This window comes from Sinohyriopsis cumingii, chromosome 16, assembly GCF_028554795.1.
Source record: "Sinohyriopsis cumingii isolate HCF-2022 chromosome 16, ASM2855479v2, whole genome shotgun sequence".
Lineage (NCBI taxonomy): Eukaryota > Metazoa > Mollusca > Bivalvia > Unionida > Unionidae > Sinohyriopsis > Sinohyriopsis cumingii.
Window position 1 is genome coordinate 43,161,293 of NC_142976.1, and position 17,367 is coordinate 43,178,659.

Here is a 17,367-nt window from a genome sequence, read left to right on the forward strand (position 1 = left end):
CCTTAAAATAATTACTGGATTTACCCACTTATGATTAGCATTCAACCATCTCCAAGTAAAGCAGACTCCAATCTTCCATCACATAATGCCACAGCAGATCAGGGTCTATATAATTTGCATTTGTACAAAAGTAACATTATGGACTCCTGGCTCTGTATACTACTCAAAACATTTTGAGCAAAAAATTCAAGCTCATAAGACCCAATTAGGACGTCATGGACTTGAACTCCATCAATGAAATTTGACATGCTTAATCAAGCAAAACTAAACAAATCAAGTAATGTTGTAGGACTTTATATTTATTCAACTCAAAGTCACAGAATGTCAACATCTTCAGCCTTTGAACATATGATGATTATGATAATATGGGACAAATATGCAAGCATATTACGACCTGGTAGGTCTGAGACTATCCTGATCACTGTTGGGGACAAGTAATAAACAAGTCAGTACATTACCAATGGTCCTAAAACGACCATATACATTGGCTTTTAAGACAATCCCAACTGCAAACAACACAGACCCTGATCTGCTGGCACATTACACGATGGAAAATCTGGGTGTATGTTGTTTTTTGCTGGATCTGACTTGCATGCAAGTATATATGGTACATAGGTGCCCAGCACTGTTCTGTTACAGATTATCAAACAGGAAAACATTCGCATATTTCTTTCATGTAAACAGATCGAAATCTTGCAAATCAGATATTATTTCATATAAAAATTTGGAATCTCAGTCAGGAATTTCAAGGTTCTGCTAGCCACAGTTCACATGAGACAGAAATCATAAAACGTTTTCTAAATTTGATATGAAGTAAACATGCATGTAATACAATCTAATATTTAATTATGGAGATCTTTCTCTAAACATGTCTTTCAGACATGTACACTGGTTTAAAGATATACACAGTATCAGAACCTATGTGCCCACATCAACTTTATGTAATCTATGCATGTACTGGTAATATGTTTCTACTGGTAATCTGTGTGCTTGATTTTTCTTATTTCCACTCAATATTTGCAATTATGGTCATTCCCCCTCCCATAAATTGTCCTTAATACCAGAAAAAAGCTGATGAAGAAGATCACCTTGAAAAAAGAATTAGGCAAATGGTTCTGATACTGTATATATATACATATACACACACACACACACACACAAAAACCCATTAATTAATGTCGTTCTTTTTGTTATTTATTTACACTACAGCTGTATGTGCTCTATTATTTATATGTATACAATAACAAAACTATTCAACAGTATTTCATCTTGACTATATACCCGCATCTCTTATGACAATGTATCTGTATCCCAAGAAAATCTTCATTCAATGATATTATTGGTTGTTATAATTATCTGCATTATAGGGGTAGGTCCAGAGTAATCAAGGCCGACACAAGCACTGCACTGATCTGTTTTTACAGTGGTGCCAAACTGCAGAAGAAAAGGGGTGCAAAATTCAGACAAGGGAGCTAAAATGAAACAAAACCTTTGTGGTTTTTTTCTGTTAAAAATCTTTTTATTTGGTCATAACTTAATAGCAATTTCTTACAAGCTTTCATGTCAGCAGATATGGGGCTGGGGCACCAAATGTCTGTTTCACACAGTGTGTCGTATTACCTTGCACTGGCCCTGAGAGTAATTCAACTTTTAGATAGTATTTTCTCTTATCTATCTGTATAGTAGCTTTAAGCATCTGGACAAATATGAAGCTAAACTATCCCACTGTGTTTATCTCTATAAAAGAATAATGAAACATCATACTAGGTTTAGAACCATGAGGAAAAGATTCAATTTATAAACAATTATTACTGATGTACAAAGCAATGAACAAGAAGCTACTGTCACTAAATTTAAACCAACAGCAGTAACAGAATTAGGAAAAAAAATACTGAATATAATCGCTTGAAAGTCAAATCCAACTACAAACTGCACAGACCCAGCTCTGTCATCGCATAATGTGCTGGCAGATATGGGTCTAGGTTTATGAGATGATCTGGCCAATGATATGATGGCAGGACAGGGCATATGCTGTTTGCGGTTAGACATTGCTTATAAGTGAGAATATATATATATATATATATATATATATATATATATATATATATATATATATATATATATATATATATATATATAGATGGTAACAATAAATATTCATTAATATTTAAAACTATTCAACAAAAACAAATATATATACCGAGTAGAAGATGTAAAGGAAAGAAAAATCTATAACATCAACATGCCAGAAATAAACATTCCAACAAATAAATACTGAGGAAATCACATATTTAAAAAGAAAATATAATTCCCAAAGTGTACAGATGCTAATATCTTGCCTCCTTGTGGTTCCTTTTTCCATTTTAAATATAAAACCAAATATCATGGCCCCAAAAATTTATAACAGACAGCAATAAGAGATACCTATTTGTGTGTTGGATAATGGAATTATTTTGATAGCAGTTTTCAATATTGCCATCAAAATATAGTAAAACTTTCTGGTGCAAACTTCATTATAAATTGTTGTTATTCTGACAATAGTTAGGTTTTATATGGTGGCCAGTATAACTGATGGTGGAAGAACTGGGGAAAACCCAGGTAAGAACCAATGACCCAAGAGAAGCTACTGGCATGCTTTGTCACATACCCACACTAGCTGAGCCTGATACTCAAAACCACTTGGACAGAGGTTAGATGGCACTGATCTGCAAAGGCAAGTGCTTCAGACCACTCCACCACCTGGGGCCCATCACAGAATCAGCCAATATTTTTGGGAGTTGACAATAAACATTTTATGGGAAAAAACGTACTTGGAACTGAAAATTTCATGCAACTATTTTCAACATTATAAAAAGGGTTTGATCACAAAGCTTTAAGATCAAATCTACAGTAAAATTTTAAAAAATTGCGAACAACTGAAAATAATTACTGATAATTTTCTTATTGTTCAAGTTTTTATATATTTTCCTTATTGAATAGTTTTGGTGTTCACATTTTTAATTTATCAGAAATGACTGCAGTGAGATGACTAACATTCTTTAATTCTTTGCATAGATAAAACAGATTGATATTTGTTATTTGGTTCTTGTAATTTCTCCAAAAATGATAAACAAAAAAACAAAGGCGTTAAGTGATGAATCATTCACACAGACTCTCTGTTTACACAACATTGTTCATCCTTGTGTCCTCCAGCATCCAATGTCCACAAAAGCAGTGTAACTCAAGAAAGCAGATTATCAGAGCTTTATTTTAAGGCTAAAATCAGATGTCATTTACTTTTACTACCAGCAGTGTTAAGTCTAGTGTTACATTGCACAAAGGTATTTCTGCACACAAACCTCATTAACCTCTTTCATAGAAAACACACGTGTATCAAGCTTCCTGCCAGATTAAATAACGACTATGACAACAACCTAAACCTAGATTATGCCATCCAGTGATGAAATTACATAAATCACTATAATGTTCACATTTTAATATATTTAAGGTTAAGATAATATAAAATAAATGTGGAATCAGAGTCTGTTTCATACTTTGTAAATTATCATTCTAAATGAACCAGTCAATGACCATTTTGTAATGGTGTACCATTCATACTTTGTAAATTATCATTCTAAATGAACCAGTCAATGACCATTTTGTAATGGTGTACCATTCATACTTTGTAAATTATCATTCTAAATGAACCAGTCAATGACTATTTTGTAATGGTGTACCATTTATACTTGTATAAAAGTCGGACTAACTCCAAACTGCACAGACCCAGATCTCATGTTGCATAATGTGCTAATTTTCTCACCTATAAAGTGTTTTTAATGTTAAAAAAGGTTCACAAATATCCATCAATTTTACCAGTACTACCAAACTAGTGAATTGTACACTGTTCTTCCCATTCTCGACTCATCCCCACTGTCTGCAAAGCCACATCTGATATATCTATCCTATATTATATATTTATGATACATGTCCCCAATTTTTCACCTGACAAAATTAAAAATCACAGATATCTGAACAAATGTTTAAATTTTTTATTATTTTTAATTCTGATATTATTTTTAATTCTGATTTTGAAATATAGTAGAAGTTCCAATCTATGCAGGAAAATTAGCATCATCTTTTCAATAATTTTCAGTACTCCAAATATTTACCGGAACGAAATTTTTATTTGATAGGTTATTAAAGGTGGCTAGTATAACTGGTGGAGGAAAAACCAAGGAATACCCTGGTAAGAACCACCAACCCATGGGAAGCTACTGGCAAGATTTCTCACATATTTACGTTGGCCGAGTCTCAGACTTAAACCCACATGGACAGAAGTGAGTTGGCAGTGATCAGTGAAAGTAAATTTTGGACCGCTCAGCCACCCTGGGGGCCCCAATAACAGAGGGGTCAGGTTGGTTATGAATATATAAAACTCTTGCCAATGCCACATTTGAAGAATATCAGTGACACAGCTAGGCATTACATGGATGATCATGCATAACATAAAATATCAAAAAATTTTGTTTTACATGCCATAGTTATCCTCCTTTTCCCAACCCCATCATGGTAAATACAGAAAAAGAATCACCTAACCATGCCCCAGAATATAACATACCTTCTAATGACAACAAGAGTCAAATATAAAAGGACTTTACAAAAAAGACACAAGACTAAACAACATCAACAAGAGAACCCAGCTGTAAAATAATCATTACATAAAGAACTGATTGAAATACAAAGATGACAATGAAAAGGAAATTAAAATAATATCTTGAATGACATGCTATGTTATTCTGAACAGAAATAAAACAACACAAAAAACAATAGGAAATACTGCCCCATACATTTCCGCTCAACAGGTATAAAATGAACAAAACCAGTCATTCAGCATGCTATGTGGACCATCTCAACTTGAGATCCAAACCACAGAGTCTAAACCATTCTTAACTGTAGATCCTATACTGTACAGTTCTTTTCATCTTATCTGGTGTATTTTGGATTTTTCTTTGAATGATATCTTATGCAAATTATTTTGAGACATATAGGTATCTACGATTGGCTAAAAGAGCAGAGGTACTCTGATTAAGTACCAGTAGGAACCACAGTATGCCCATGAAAATACATGTAAATTTGATTTTTGTCTCAGTTTATTTGGAAACACCTCACTGTATTGAATTTGTTATACTATATTTAGTGAGCAAGAATTATTATATTCACTGTTTCCAGCAGTGACATGAAAAATGAACTGAGGTAATTTAGTGTTATCAATATGCTGGCAGCAATTTTTCCACCAATAAAGCCAAAATGAAACCAGCACCACATGTAAGTGCCATGCAGTACAGCTTCTAAGTAGTTGCTACCTGGCATTTAATCATACCTGTATTCAAAACTAAATTTGGAATAGCTTAAAATGTTAACCCATCTAATTTCAAATAGCTTAAAATGTTAACCCATCTAATTTCGAATAGCTTAAAAAGTTAATGCATTTTGTACAAGAACTGAAACAAGTACACAATTTGCCAATTCAGATATTCCTTGAATGTATTCGAACAGGTTCTGAATATTCATGGCATGTATTCAAACAGGATCTGAATATTTATGGCATGTATTCAAACAGGATTTTAATATTCATGGCATGTATTCAAACAGGATCTGAATATTCTTGGCATGTATTCAAACAGGATCTGAATATTCATGGCATGTATTCAAACAGGATTTTAATATTCATGGCATGTATTCAATCAGGATTTTAATATCTATTGATGTTAATAAAGGTATCAAATTCATCTTTTTTCTTTGTCTACTGTGGTATTTATTGAAACCTGCATTTCCCAGCCAAGCTGCATTGAGAATACTGTAAACTAAGCCAACTAAATCTAATTTATTCTGAGTTTTTGCCCAACATGAAAATGCCAAAATTGGACCATAGGATTTCTATATAATCCTTTAGATAATTATATCCAGACTTGGAAAATAGCTGTTTCAACTGAACCCCAACACTGGTACTGACATCATCTGGTACTTAAGAAGTACACTGCAAAAGGTGTGAAATTACCTTGTGGCTGCTGTAAACAGTACAGTGTAACCTCAACCAGGGCCAAGTACACCTCTCCCTCGATAACTCATGAACAACAGGGTCCACAAACACAGACCGCACTATAAGCAAGGCGCGAGTTACTAAGAGACCTCCAAAAATTGGAAAAAAATCACTTTGACATCGAGAAAACCATGGGGGGGGGGGTGCTACACGTTAGGGAACTGGGCCGTTTATTTATTGAATCCTCATTTTACAATCACATCGATAATAATTTTTAATAACACACTTTTTCTAATGAAGTTGTTCGTTATTCCATTTAAATAACATTTATTTTCAAAATGTCCAACATCTGAAAGTGTGTGTGTGATTAGGATTTTTAACGTAGCTTTAACAATTTTTCAGTCATATTGCTACGATGTCTGCAGTGTGGCAGTTTAAAGTGATGTCTAGCACTGGGGCATCATGCCGCAGACATGTAGCATTGATGTCCCACCCAGTCACATTATCCTGACACCAGGCCAACCAGTCCTAACACTAACGTCTTAATGCTGAGCACCAAGTGAGGCAGCTGTTAATACCATCTTTTGTAAGTCTTTGGTATGACTTGGCTGGGGTTCAAACCCATGACCTCCCACTTCTGAGGTGGATGCTCTAACGACTAGGCCACCGGAGCAGTGCCCAACATCTGAAAGATTGTTCCAACTGGTTTCAACAACCATCATGTGTACGCGAATAAATCTGCGTAATTACGTCACTGCTTTTTGTTTTCTTGTTGAGTCTGGTTCCTATAGTGGTGTTTAATATTATCCTACCAAGTCGGGAGTCCCCAGAACAGGGAACTAGACTAACTGTTGATACACCGCCAAACAAGATTCCTTTGTTTTCAAAAACACGCGACATTTATTTCGTGTGACAATCGTCTGCGTCGAAACTCAATTTTTGTATTGTTCAATTAGTACAATACTGATGTCATGATTTCATTGGAAGTAACAATGAAACTTCTTATCATCCTTGAGGATATCTCTGAGTGCCAGTTCAAGAATTCTCTGAAACTCGCTTGCCCACAATGGAAAGTATCTGTGAAATCAAGCTCTTTATTTTACGAAGTATTCATTTTGCTTGGCTGCCTTGTTATCTTTGATCACAGTTATGAAAGAGTTGGTCAATTTAAGGTAGTTTATGTAACATACACAGTAACATTTATAAGTGTTCGATTGGTCAAATGAAGTGAGTTCACCCTACATACAACTGGGGCCGCTAGATTTAAAGTTTGTAGGATTTTTATTCCTTTTAACTTTTCTTTTATTCCACCTCCTTTATTTGATTCAAAAGACATAATTAATGTGATAATACAAAGGAGGCCAGCTTTTAATTCAGTGCAACAGTACAACAAATACTTCCAAAGTCAGTATTCAAAACACAGTCAGCACTGAAGTAGGTTCTCAGAGAAATGCTCGCAGACATAGATGTTATGGTAGATTGATGCATTTCATGTTTAATTTCAAGAAGACACGCTGCATTTATGGTGATTACACTTAAAAGGAACTAAAAGATAGAACTAGAACACAAATTTGAATTGATAAAAAAATTACTAGGAATGTCGTTTGGAAAGAAAATGTAAAAAATTGTATGACTTATTTTTAAATTTGATATTTCATAGTGTTGATTCAGATTTCCAGGTCCTATCTACCGTTTTCGACAATTAAACAAGCAACACATCAATGTTTCCATTACCATATTTGGTCGCGATTTTCTTCAAGCTCAACAAATAGGCATCAATTTTTGGGGTATTTTCTGGTTTAAAAAATGGGATTCATGCCTGACCTCGCATTATAAGTTGGTTCGCGAGTTATCAGGCGTGAGTTATCGAGGGAGTGCTGTACCTGGAAAAGTTGCAACCCAAAACCCTGGACAAATTGGAATATATACTGATATTTATGGCTTTCTACTAATGCAGAGCAGAATCTGAGAGTAGCAAGCTTTTCTGTAACAGCAAACTCTCCACATGTGCAACTTAAATGATTGTCTTCCAAAGTCATGTAACTGGCCCTTGTACATTATAGTGATATAAAGCCAACATCTGTGTTACTGACTTTCAAGAAAAGAAATAGTAGTCTCAAATTTTAAGCACACTGGTAATTCCAGAGCTGTGCAATCACTTTAAAATTTGAATGCATGACCAAATGTAGAACTATACTGGAGTTAACTATCCACTGTATGATGACTGCGAGTTTGGCAAGTGGTAATGGTTCGCAGTATTGTCTACAACTTCTCTTTACATTAACTAATGACCGAAAGAATTTGTTGAATTTGATTTTATGCTATTCTACACCATGCTCTTCAGCAACTTGCCATATTACATGTTTTCTTTTCAAGGGTATAGCAAATAGAAATTGTGATGACAGCATGTAACTATTCAGAGTTTTGGCTCTGCATTGTGTCCCAAGTTTGAATTTCAGGTGATTTAGCAGGTTTTAATTTTTTTTGCTGTAAACAAATAATGTAAATATACTGCACAGTTTACATTTCACCTTGCTTGTTGATGCTGCAAAATGCTTTCAATTTTGCTTGGTAAACAAACATCTGAAATACCAAGTTTCAATTCAAATGCTCACAAACGTATTACAATTCAAATACTTGGATAAATTTATTTCAGTTCTAATCTGTGCATCTATTTTCTATTAACTTAAATACTTGTGTAATAAATTAAAGAACTGTGACATTTTGGAACACTGCAATCAAGGTAGATATGTAAAGCAACTCCCATTATCCAAGCTCTAATTACTAAAATTCTTTTTAATATGAATGTAGATATGTAACAATCTATGTTTATATGTAATGTATATTGTTTTCTTATCTTAACTCCTTCTGTTCTCTCCAATCGACCTTCTGGACCTGTTTGCAAATTTCTTATGTGACAAAGTACAAACCATTAGAGATAAGCTTAACGACACAATTTCAACTGACTTGTCATCACCATACAGTTGCGATACAGAATTTCAGCGGCAACCGTTAGCAGCATTTCAACCTGTCTCTACAGATTTAGTATGTACAACTGTGATGAAGAGTGTACCAAAGTCATGTGAACTTGATCCAATTCCAACATCACTGCTGCTTGAGTGCTTAGATCCAGTACTGCCTTCACTACCTGATGTTATTAATACCTCTCTCTCATCCAAGGAATTCCCATAATTTTTCACAAAAGCCATTGTAAAGCCTCTGCTGAAGAAACCAACACTTGACCATAACTGTTTAAAGAACTACCACTCAGTTTCAAATCTCCCATTCATGTCAAAAATCTAAGAAAAAGTTGTTCTATCCCAACTTGTATCTCATCTGAATTCAAGCAGTCTTTTTAGCAATGTACAATCAGCATATCGCCCTTGCCACAGTACTGAAGCTACTCTTCTAAAAGTAGTTAATGACTTTCTCTCTACTTGGATAGCAGAAAGACTACAGCCCTTACCCTCCTTGACTTGTCTGCAGCATCTGACACAATAGACCATCATATATTACTTCACCGTCTCCAGCATGTATTGGCATTCATGATACAGCCTTACTGTGGTTCAAGTCCTACTTGGTCAACAGGACACAAACTGTGTCTGCAAATGGAAAACACTCCAGCTCAGTTGATCTATGTTGTGGTGTTCCACAGGGGTCTGTTCTTGGACATGTTCTCTTCATTCTATACATTCAGCCGCTTCAAGTGTCATAGATATCATCCAGTGTCTCACCAATTGTACGCTGATCAAGCCACCCAACTGAAGTTGATGCTACCATCCAAGATGTAGAGAGGTGCATTTCCAATGTAAAATCATGGATGACATGTAACAAGCTGCAGATGAATGATTAAAAACTGAAGCCATTTTGATTACAACATAAAGACTTTCTGATTCACATCATTTACCTCAAACAATAAATATAAGCAACACCAACATTAAATTCACAGTCAGTACGAAACCTAGGTGTCACTCCGGACAGTACTCTCACGTTGCACCAACATGTCATGAACACATGCAAGGCTGCATATCTTGAGCTGAGACGCATCAGCTCCATTCGCAATTATCTTTCAGTTGATGCCACTAAAACACATGTATGTTCCTTAGTACTTTCAAGACTGGACTATTGTAACTCAATTTTGACTAGTTCATCTCAATATTTACTCCAGAAACTTCAAACAGTCCAAAACACAGCTGCTCAGATCATTAGAGTACCATGATGTGAGCACACCTCCCCCTGCTACGTACCCTACACTGGCTATCCATTTGATCCAGAATCAAACACAAAATTTGCTCTCTGTGCTATGTTTCACTGATGGGCTCCAGTCCAACATACCTATCTGACGTCACGCATATGTACATACCAGGAAGATACTTATGCTTCTCTTCTGGCACTCGTATTCTTATTATTCCCGCTAAGAAAATGAAGTCATATTGACAATGTTCTTTTGCATACCAGCTACATGGAACAAATTGCCCACTGCACTTAAACACAAAGACACAGTGATCTCATTTAAGAGCGCTCTTAAAAACTCGCCTATTGCAACTGCAAGAAGAAACTTAAAGACCTAATGTTTAATAATTTAAATATTTTCAGCATGTTTTGTTGTCTAATTTCATGGTGTTTGTTTTGTAATCATATCATTATGTATGTTTTTTTAAGGTGTTGTCTAATGTTGTAAAGCACTTAGAGCTTCTAAAGATTAGGTGCATTAGAAAGTTCTTCTTATTATTATTATTCAAAATATTGTTTAATGCATCCCAACAATATGAATACAGTAACTGATGTTGCACTGTATTTATACATTTTATTGTGATTAAGTTCATGAAATTCTCAATTTTGTATCAGATAAGTACAATGGTCTAGACTCTGCAGTTCACACCTCAGTGAGAGACACCAAACTGGGATCTTATACAAACCAGCAGTGACATGAGATATCTGGGATGAATTCACATAAGCATCATCTACTGTGGACACCATTACCCTTGGCAACAACCATGGGTCAAGGTCAGAGGTGTTTTCCAAGCTGGACTGATACAGAAGGTTATCTTCTGACCTTGCTGAATTAGCCTTAAGTAATACTGTCACCTGTTCACGATCTGATAGCAAAAAGCAAGTAGGGTTAAGTGGAATTAAGACCATCACCATTTAAAAGATGAGTACAGCAGTCTAACTTCTCTTAAACAGCCAAATATGAGAAGGACAAAAAATGGCCAGTTAGAGCAGGCAGGGAAGAAGGAAGCAAAATGTACATGAAAATTAGAAATGGAGAAAACTGGTCACTTGCTTGATTTATGAAGTGGCTGTTGAAGAGAGGTATGCACTACAGGTGGTGGGGACCAATGTTAAATTAAACAATGCATTTTTAACAAAATATTTTCCAAACTGTACTTGCTTTCTAGTGGCTCATATTTAAATTTTAGTGTCAAAAGCAAAAGCAACAATAATTCTGGGCCAACTTTTTGCAGCTGGAAATACATAGCACTATGAAACAGTATGGCTTTACAAATTGGAAGGACTGTTGTCACAGTAAGGGCATACAAATTGAAAGGACTGTTATCACAGTAAGGGCATACAAATGGGAAGGACAGTTATCATAGTAAGGGCATACAAATTGGAAGGACTGTTATCACAGTAAGGGCATATAATTTGGAAGGACTGTTATCACAGTAAGGCATACAAATTGGAAGGACTGTTATCACAGAAGGGCATAAAATTTGGAAGGACTGTTATCACAGTAAGGGCATACAAATTGGAAGGACTGTTATCACAGTAAGGGCATACAAATTGGAAGGACTGTTATCACAGTAAGGGCATATAATTTGGAAGGACTGTTATCACAGAAAGGGCATACAATTTGGAAGGACTGTTATCACAGTAAGGGCATACAATTTGGAAGGACTGTTATCACAGTAAGGGCATACAATTTAGTAGAATTGTTATCACAGTAAGGGCATACAAATTAGTAGGACTGCTATCACAGTAATGGCATACAATATACTTTCTTACAAGTCAAGTCCAGCAGCAAAAAATAAAGACCCAGACTTACCATTGCATGATGCACTGGCAGACCTGGGTCTTGGCGGTTTGTTAAGATATACGTCAATGTAGTCATATAGGTGCCTTTATTGATCTAAAAAAAAAACTGTATTTGTTGTTCTCACATGTAATACTACAGCAGTGTTACCAAGGTCTGATAACAATTGTTGACTAATCTGCACCTTAGTTATCATCAGAAATGTCCAGATGAAGAGTATCAATTACTATGGACTTTGACAATGGAAAACTGGCACAAAATTGGGTCAAGGGGACATCGGGTCTGGTCTATCCCTTTACACAAAATTGGGTCAAGGGGACATCGGGTCGGGTCTGTCCCTTTACATAAGACTTGACATTATATTTACTGGAAGTCCATTTTATCTCAATGTAAAAGTGATTTATACAAAAATGATACATATTATTGATTTCACTTTTTAACTTGAACATTGTCTGATACACAATGTAACAAAATCCTATTTATTTCAGTATATACAGTGTAAATGAAAAATCCTACTAAAATGAAATTATTTTTCTCTGAATGACCGTTTGATCTTTGAAGATTTTAAATGTGTTTGATGAACATGACTTTCAGTTTAAGTTTATGAAAGAAAAAAAATGCTGTCTTCAACTTCTATTGCTATAAGTACTTGCAAACTCAAAAGAGATATGTCTGATACATGGACTGTGCATTTTGGAATGTGATTTTTCGTTACTTACTTATCACAGACTGTGGACGACGTTTTCTTTCATGGATACTCTTCCTCATAACTGCGGTACTGGGAGATTCCTGAATAAATAATAATAATAATAATAATAATAATAATAATAATAATGTGGTTAACACAGCCAAAATCTGACAGTGATATGAAAACTTGATGACATCTCTGCATACATTTACAATGCTTTCACCCAAGAAATTGTCACAGCTTTATTATATATGGCATCAAACAACATTAAAATTAGCAAAAATTAAAACTAGATGACTTTACAGCAAAATTTAGTACAATTAGATGACTTTAAAAAGAAAACAATATAAGACATGATATAATGTATACACTGAACTATTCTACAACACCTGAAAGATCAAAGGTTAAGTATACAATTATGCATTGTACTGTACACAATCAAGCTGAATCACTAATGACATAACCACATAAAAAAAGGGCTAATTAGGTTAATTATCTTGACTTCAATTATTTGAAGGGTACTAATGTAATAGATTTAAAGGATTTAATCCATAAAATGAATTTAAAAACCTAATAAGAATTAACTTTAAAAAAAAAAAAACACCCCACACCCCACTGATCCATAGTGATGGATTTAAACATGGACAAAAATCAGCTTTCTCATTATCTTTTATAGTAGCAGGATAACAATGAAAAGTAGAAGGTAGGCTGGTATTAAATACTGTGCAATTGCAACAAAAAAAATTTTGAAATAACAAAAGAAAATTTTTTTTTCAGCTTAGCTAGAAAAACAAAGTAATTTAGCCAGCAGCTAGTTAATAATGTGAGGGTTCAAAGATTTAATTTCTTCAAAACTGAAAAACAATGATACTTGGGAAAATAAATGAATTCAATGCAATTTGATTCTACACTAGGATGTGCTGATTAAAAAAAAGGAACAATGCCAAAAAAGAAGTACAAAACCCGTGAGTACATAGAAACCATTACAACTTGGCATGAGTAACAATGTGTGATACAATGCCAGCTTTTTTGCTGAGAATGCATATATATATAGTTAAAACAGAAGGAATATCGTATTATCTCTCAAATAATTTCTATGCACCATTTTATTACTGTTATTTCTTGGTAAAAGCTTCAGCTAAATGGTGATATTTAACCATAATGTATATAGGTCAAAACTGCATGAAAAAGGGCTGAATTCCCCCAGTCTCTCATTATCTATGGTCTTAAACTGTGCAGCAGAAGAGAAGTGAAACCAATAATTTAAGTAAAATTTGGCAAATAATTTATCTGCCTTGAATACAAAGTCAAAATTCAAAAGACACATCATCGTGAATTAAATTCCATATTATCCTTTAGGTCTTATTACAAGTCCATGAGTACACAATTCAAACAGTCTTGAATGTCTTGATGTACATACCTAAGCGATATAATCCAGAATGTCTTTGAATGAGTTTTCAGTATTCGCAAAGTGGTGTTTTTGTCAAAAAAATTCATAAAACACTTTGTAATTCCAAAGAATAATTTAAAAAAATAATTCCTCTCAAATTATATCCCAACACAACTGTAAATACATAATGAATGAATATCATTAACTCATGCTACAAATACATCATATTTACTGAAAATCATGACAAATTCAGGTAAGCATTATCTCCATTCAAAATACAAGTGTAATGATGGGATACCAATGTCCATTTCATTCTTATCTGCTTTTGAACTTATCTAATGCAATACACACATTAACAGGCAAATTCAGTCAACATATTGTACTAGTGCATGACGTTGTTGTTGTAGGGTTTAATGCCATTTTTCAGCACACGATGGGCTATACATGGCGGCCAGTATTAATGGTGGAGGAAGAAACCACGAAAACATGGAAAGAACCACCCACCCATGAGAAGCTACTGGCAAGCTTTCTCACATACCCACATTGGCCGAATCCGAGACTTAAAACCCAAGCAGAGGTTAGATGGCAGTGATCCATAACAGAGAACGCTTTAGACCACTCGGGGCCCCACTAGTGCATGATGCTTTTAGCACAATTACAATGGATATATAGTAATTTAATAGCGAAAATCATGCTGATTTTGTTGAATCCTACTCAATGTTGGGTCTTTATTTTTTTATTCATGATCTCTACCCAAAATTAATACATTTTTTTACACAATGTTTTTCTTATCTTAAAAAATTATTCACACAAAATCAAATATTTATAGATTTGTCTCTTCTGCAGAACCTTTCAACTATCCATATTTTTTGTCAACTTTTCTCAAAGCAGTGTATTTACAATTTATATATCTTAAGCTAAAAATTTAACAAAACTTTCCTAAAAGCATACAAAGTATGCAAAATGAATCTAATATTGTCAGCCAATCTCTCCTGCTTTAAGCAAAGTCACTGTTTTATTATCATTCAATCAATATAAACTAAGCAATCAGGAAAATCTACAGCTAGCTGTTCAATGCACTTTGGCAATCAAAGACTCCATCTACAAAGTTTATGTTGTATGGTTTATACTAAATACCTTATTGAAATTTCTGTATTAAAAGAAACATATAATTAGTTCCAAACCAGGGAATAAACTGCCCTGGACATTCAAATTTTGTCTAAAGTCAAACTGCTACACAAATACAAATACACTACAGTTTAGTTTAGAAGACATTTTTTTTTCACATCTGCAGGACATGAGTAACCTTGGAGTGTCTGCCAGTGGGTTTTGTTTACATAAAATATTGATAGTAATGGTGGCTATATTTGATGGCAAAACATCACAGCAGCAGCATTTGTACAAAACTGAAATGTCTTTATGACAGGATGCTCTGCATGTGGAATATGGCTGAAATTGGTCTGGCAGTTTTTAAGAAGTTAAAAACTGCAACTGTCAATGGAAGACAGACAGTGGTTGATGCAAGTAAATCACAAGGAAATACAATACACTCATCCAGCCAATACAGCTAGGTAAGCAAAACAATTGTGGAAGTGGTGGGATGCAGAAAATTGAAAATCCCTTGAATGGACTGCCGATCTAGCAATTTCAGTACCTAACCCCAGTTTCAATAAACATCTCAAATTTTCTTCCTCAAATTAAAACTTCTGGATATTTCTCTTAATGTTTGGTTAATAACAATGCACATCCTGCTTGTATCAGAGAGTAAGATACTGTCATAAAATATGAACTTTGCATAATGTAGTCCCACCATATCAGACGAAATTTTGAGATTTTCTTCAAATCTAAGGAACTCCAACTAGTTTTTCAAGATTAAAAAGGTTTCCATGTTTAACGTTTCAAAACCAAAGAAAGAATAAGTTTCATTGTTAATAAAATATTTGTATTGATGGAAGTATCCTAAGGGAGATAACCTAATTTTTATGCTTTTTTTGGTAAAACTTAGGCCTGGCTTTGTATTCAAAGATTTGAACATGACTATGATGATTTTACTGTAGTTACAACATTATTGTCCTCAAATATTTCAATACAATTCTGTTATACACATTCTATTGTACTCAAATATTTAAACACAAGACTGTTATCCAATTCTATTGAGCCCAAGTCCTTCAGCACAAAACTGTTAAACACATTATATTGTCATCAAATATTTAAACACATGACTGTTATCCACATTCTATTGTCCTTAAATCTTTAAATACAAGACTGTTATCCCCATTCTACTTAGCTCAAGTCCTTCAACACAAGACTGTTATACACATTATATTGTCATCAAATATTTAAACTTATGACTGTTATCCACATTCTATTGTCCTTAAATCTTTAAATACAAGACTGTTATCCCCATTCTACTTAGCTCAAGTCATTCAACACAAGACTCATCCACATTCTATTGTCATAAAGTCCTTAAACCAAGACTCTTATTCTACTGACTTCAAATCCTTAGACACATATTCTATCATCCTTAAATCCCTTAAACACAAGACTGTTATCCACATTTTTGTGCCCTCAAACATTTAAGCACAAGAATGTTATCAACATTTCAAGACACTTGAGAATTTACATTTGAAAAATACCAAAAAGTGTCATTCTCTGTAAAGGCATCCTAATCACTGACTGTACCTTGTGAATTATTCTGCTGTAAATTGCTATGTTCAATCAGTGTATTACATTCTCAAGTCACCACTCCAGTGGCCTAATTGGTTGGAGCATCTGCCTTGTATGCAGGATGTCGCTGGTTTTGAACCTCAGAAAAGTCATAACAAAGACTTATATAAATGCTCAGCATTAAGAGGTTAGTGTTTGGTCTAGTTGACCTGGTGTTAGGATAATGTGACTGGGTTGGGCATGATGATACATTTGTGGCATGATACCCCAATACTAGATATCACTATAAATTGCCACACTGCAGTCAATGTAGCTATATGACTGCACAATTATTAAATCTACGTTAAAAATCTAAATCATAACACATACACACACATTCTTAAGTGTCTTAGAACATTATATAGCATGTGTGTTACAAAACATTAACTCAGCTACCAGCAATAAATCCAGGCAACTGTTTTGATCGTGATATTACAAAGATATATATAGTTTTTGATGCAATGGGTTTAATGCCATTTTTCAACAAATAATAGGTTATACATGACAGCCAGTATATTTGGTGGAAA

At 34.3% G+C, this 17,367-nt stretch overlaps 1 protein-coding gene across 9 annotated transcripts in view; it reads right to left on the minus strand.

Moving 5' to 3' along the window:
• LOC149780321 (F-actin-uncapping protein LRRC16A-like) overlaps nt 1-17,367 on the minus strand; it is a 241,386-nt gene that overhangs the window by 72,143 nt on the left and 151,876 nt on the right. For 6 of the 9 annotated variants that reach the window (XM_089937168.1, XM_089937167.1, XM_089937171.1 and 3 more), the window contains one exon: nt 12,776-12,845. In XM_089937168.1, the coding sequence (XP_089793294.1) occupies nt 12,776-12,845 (70 nt within the window). Of the gene's footprint in view, nt 1-10,938; nt 11,119-12,775; nt 12,846-17,367 lie in introns of all 9 variants that reach the window. The other 3 variants (XM_089937166.1, XM_089937165.1, XM_089937164.1) reach the window with 1 other exon arrangement.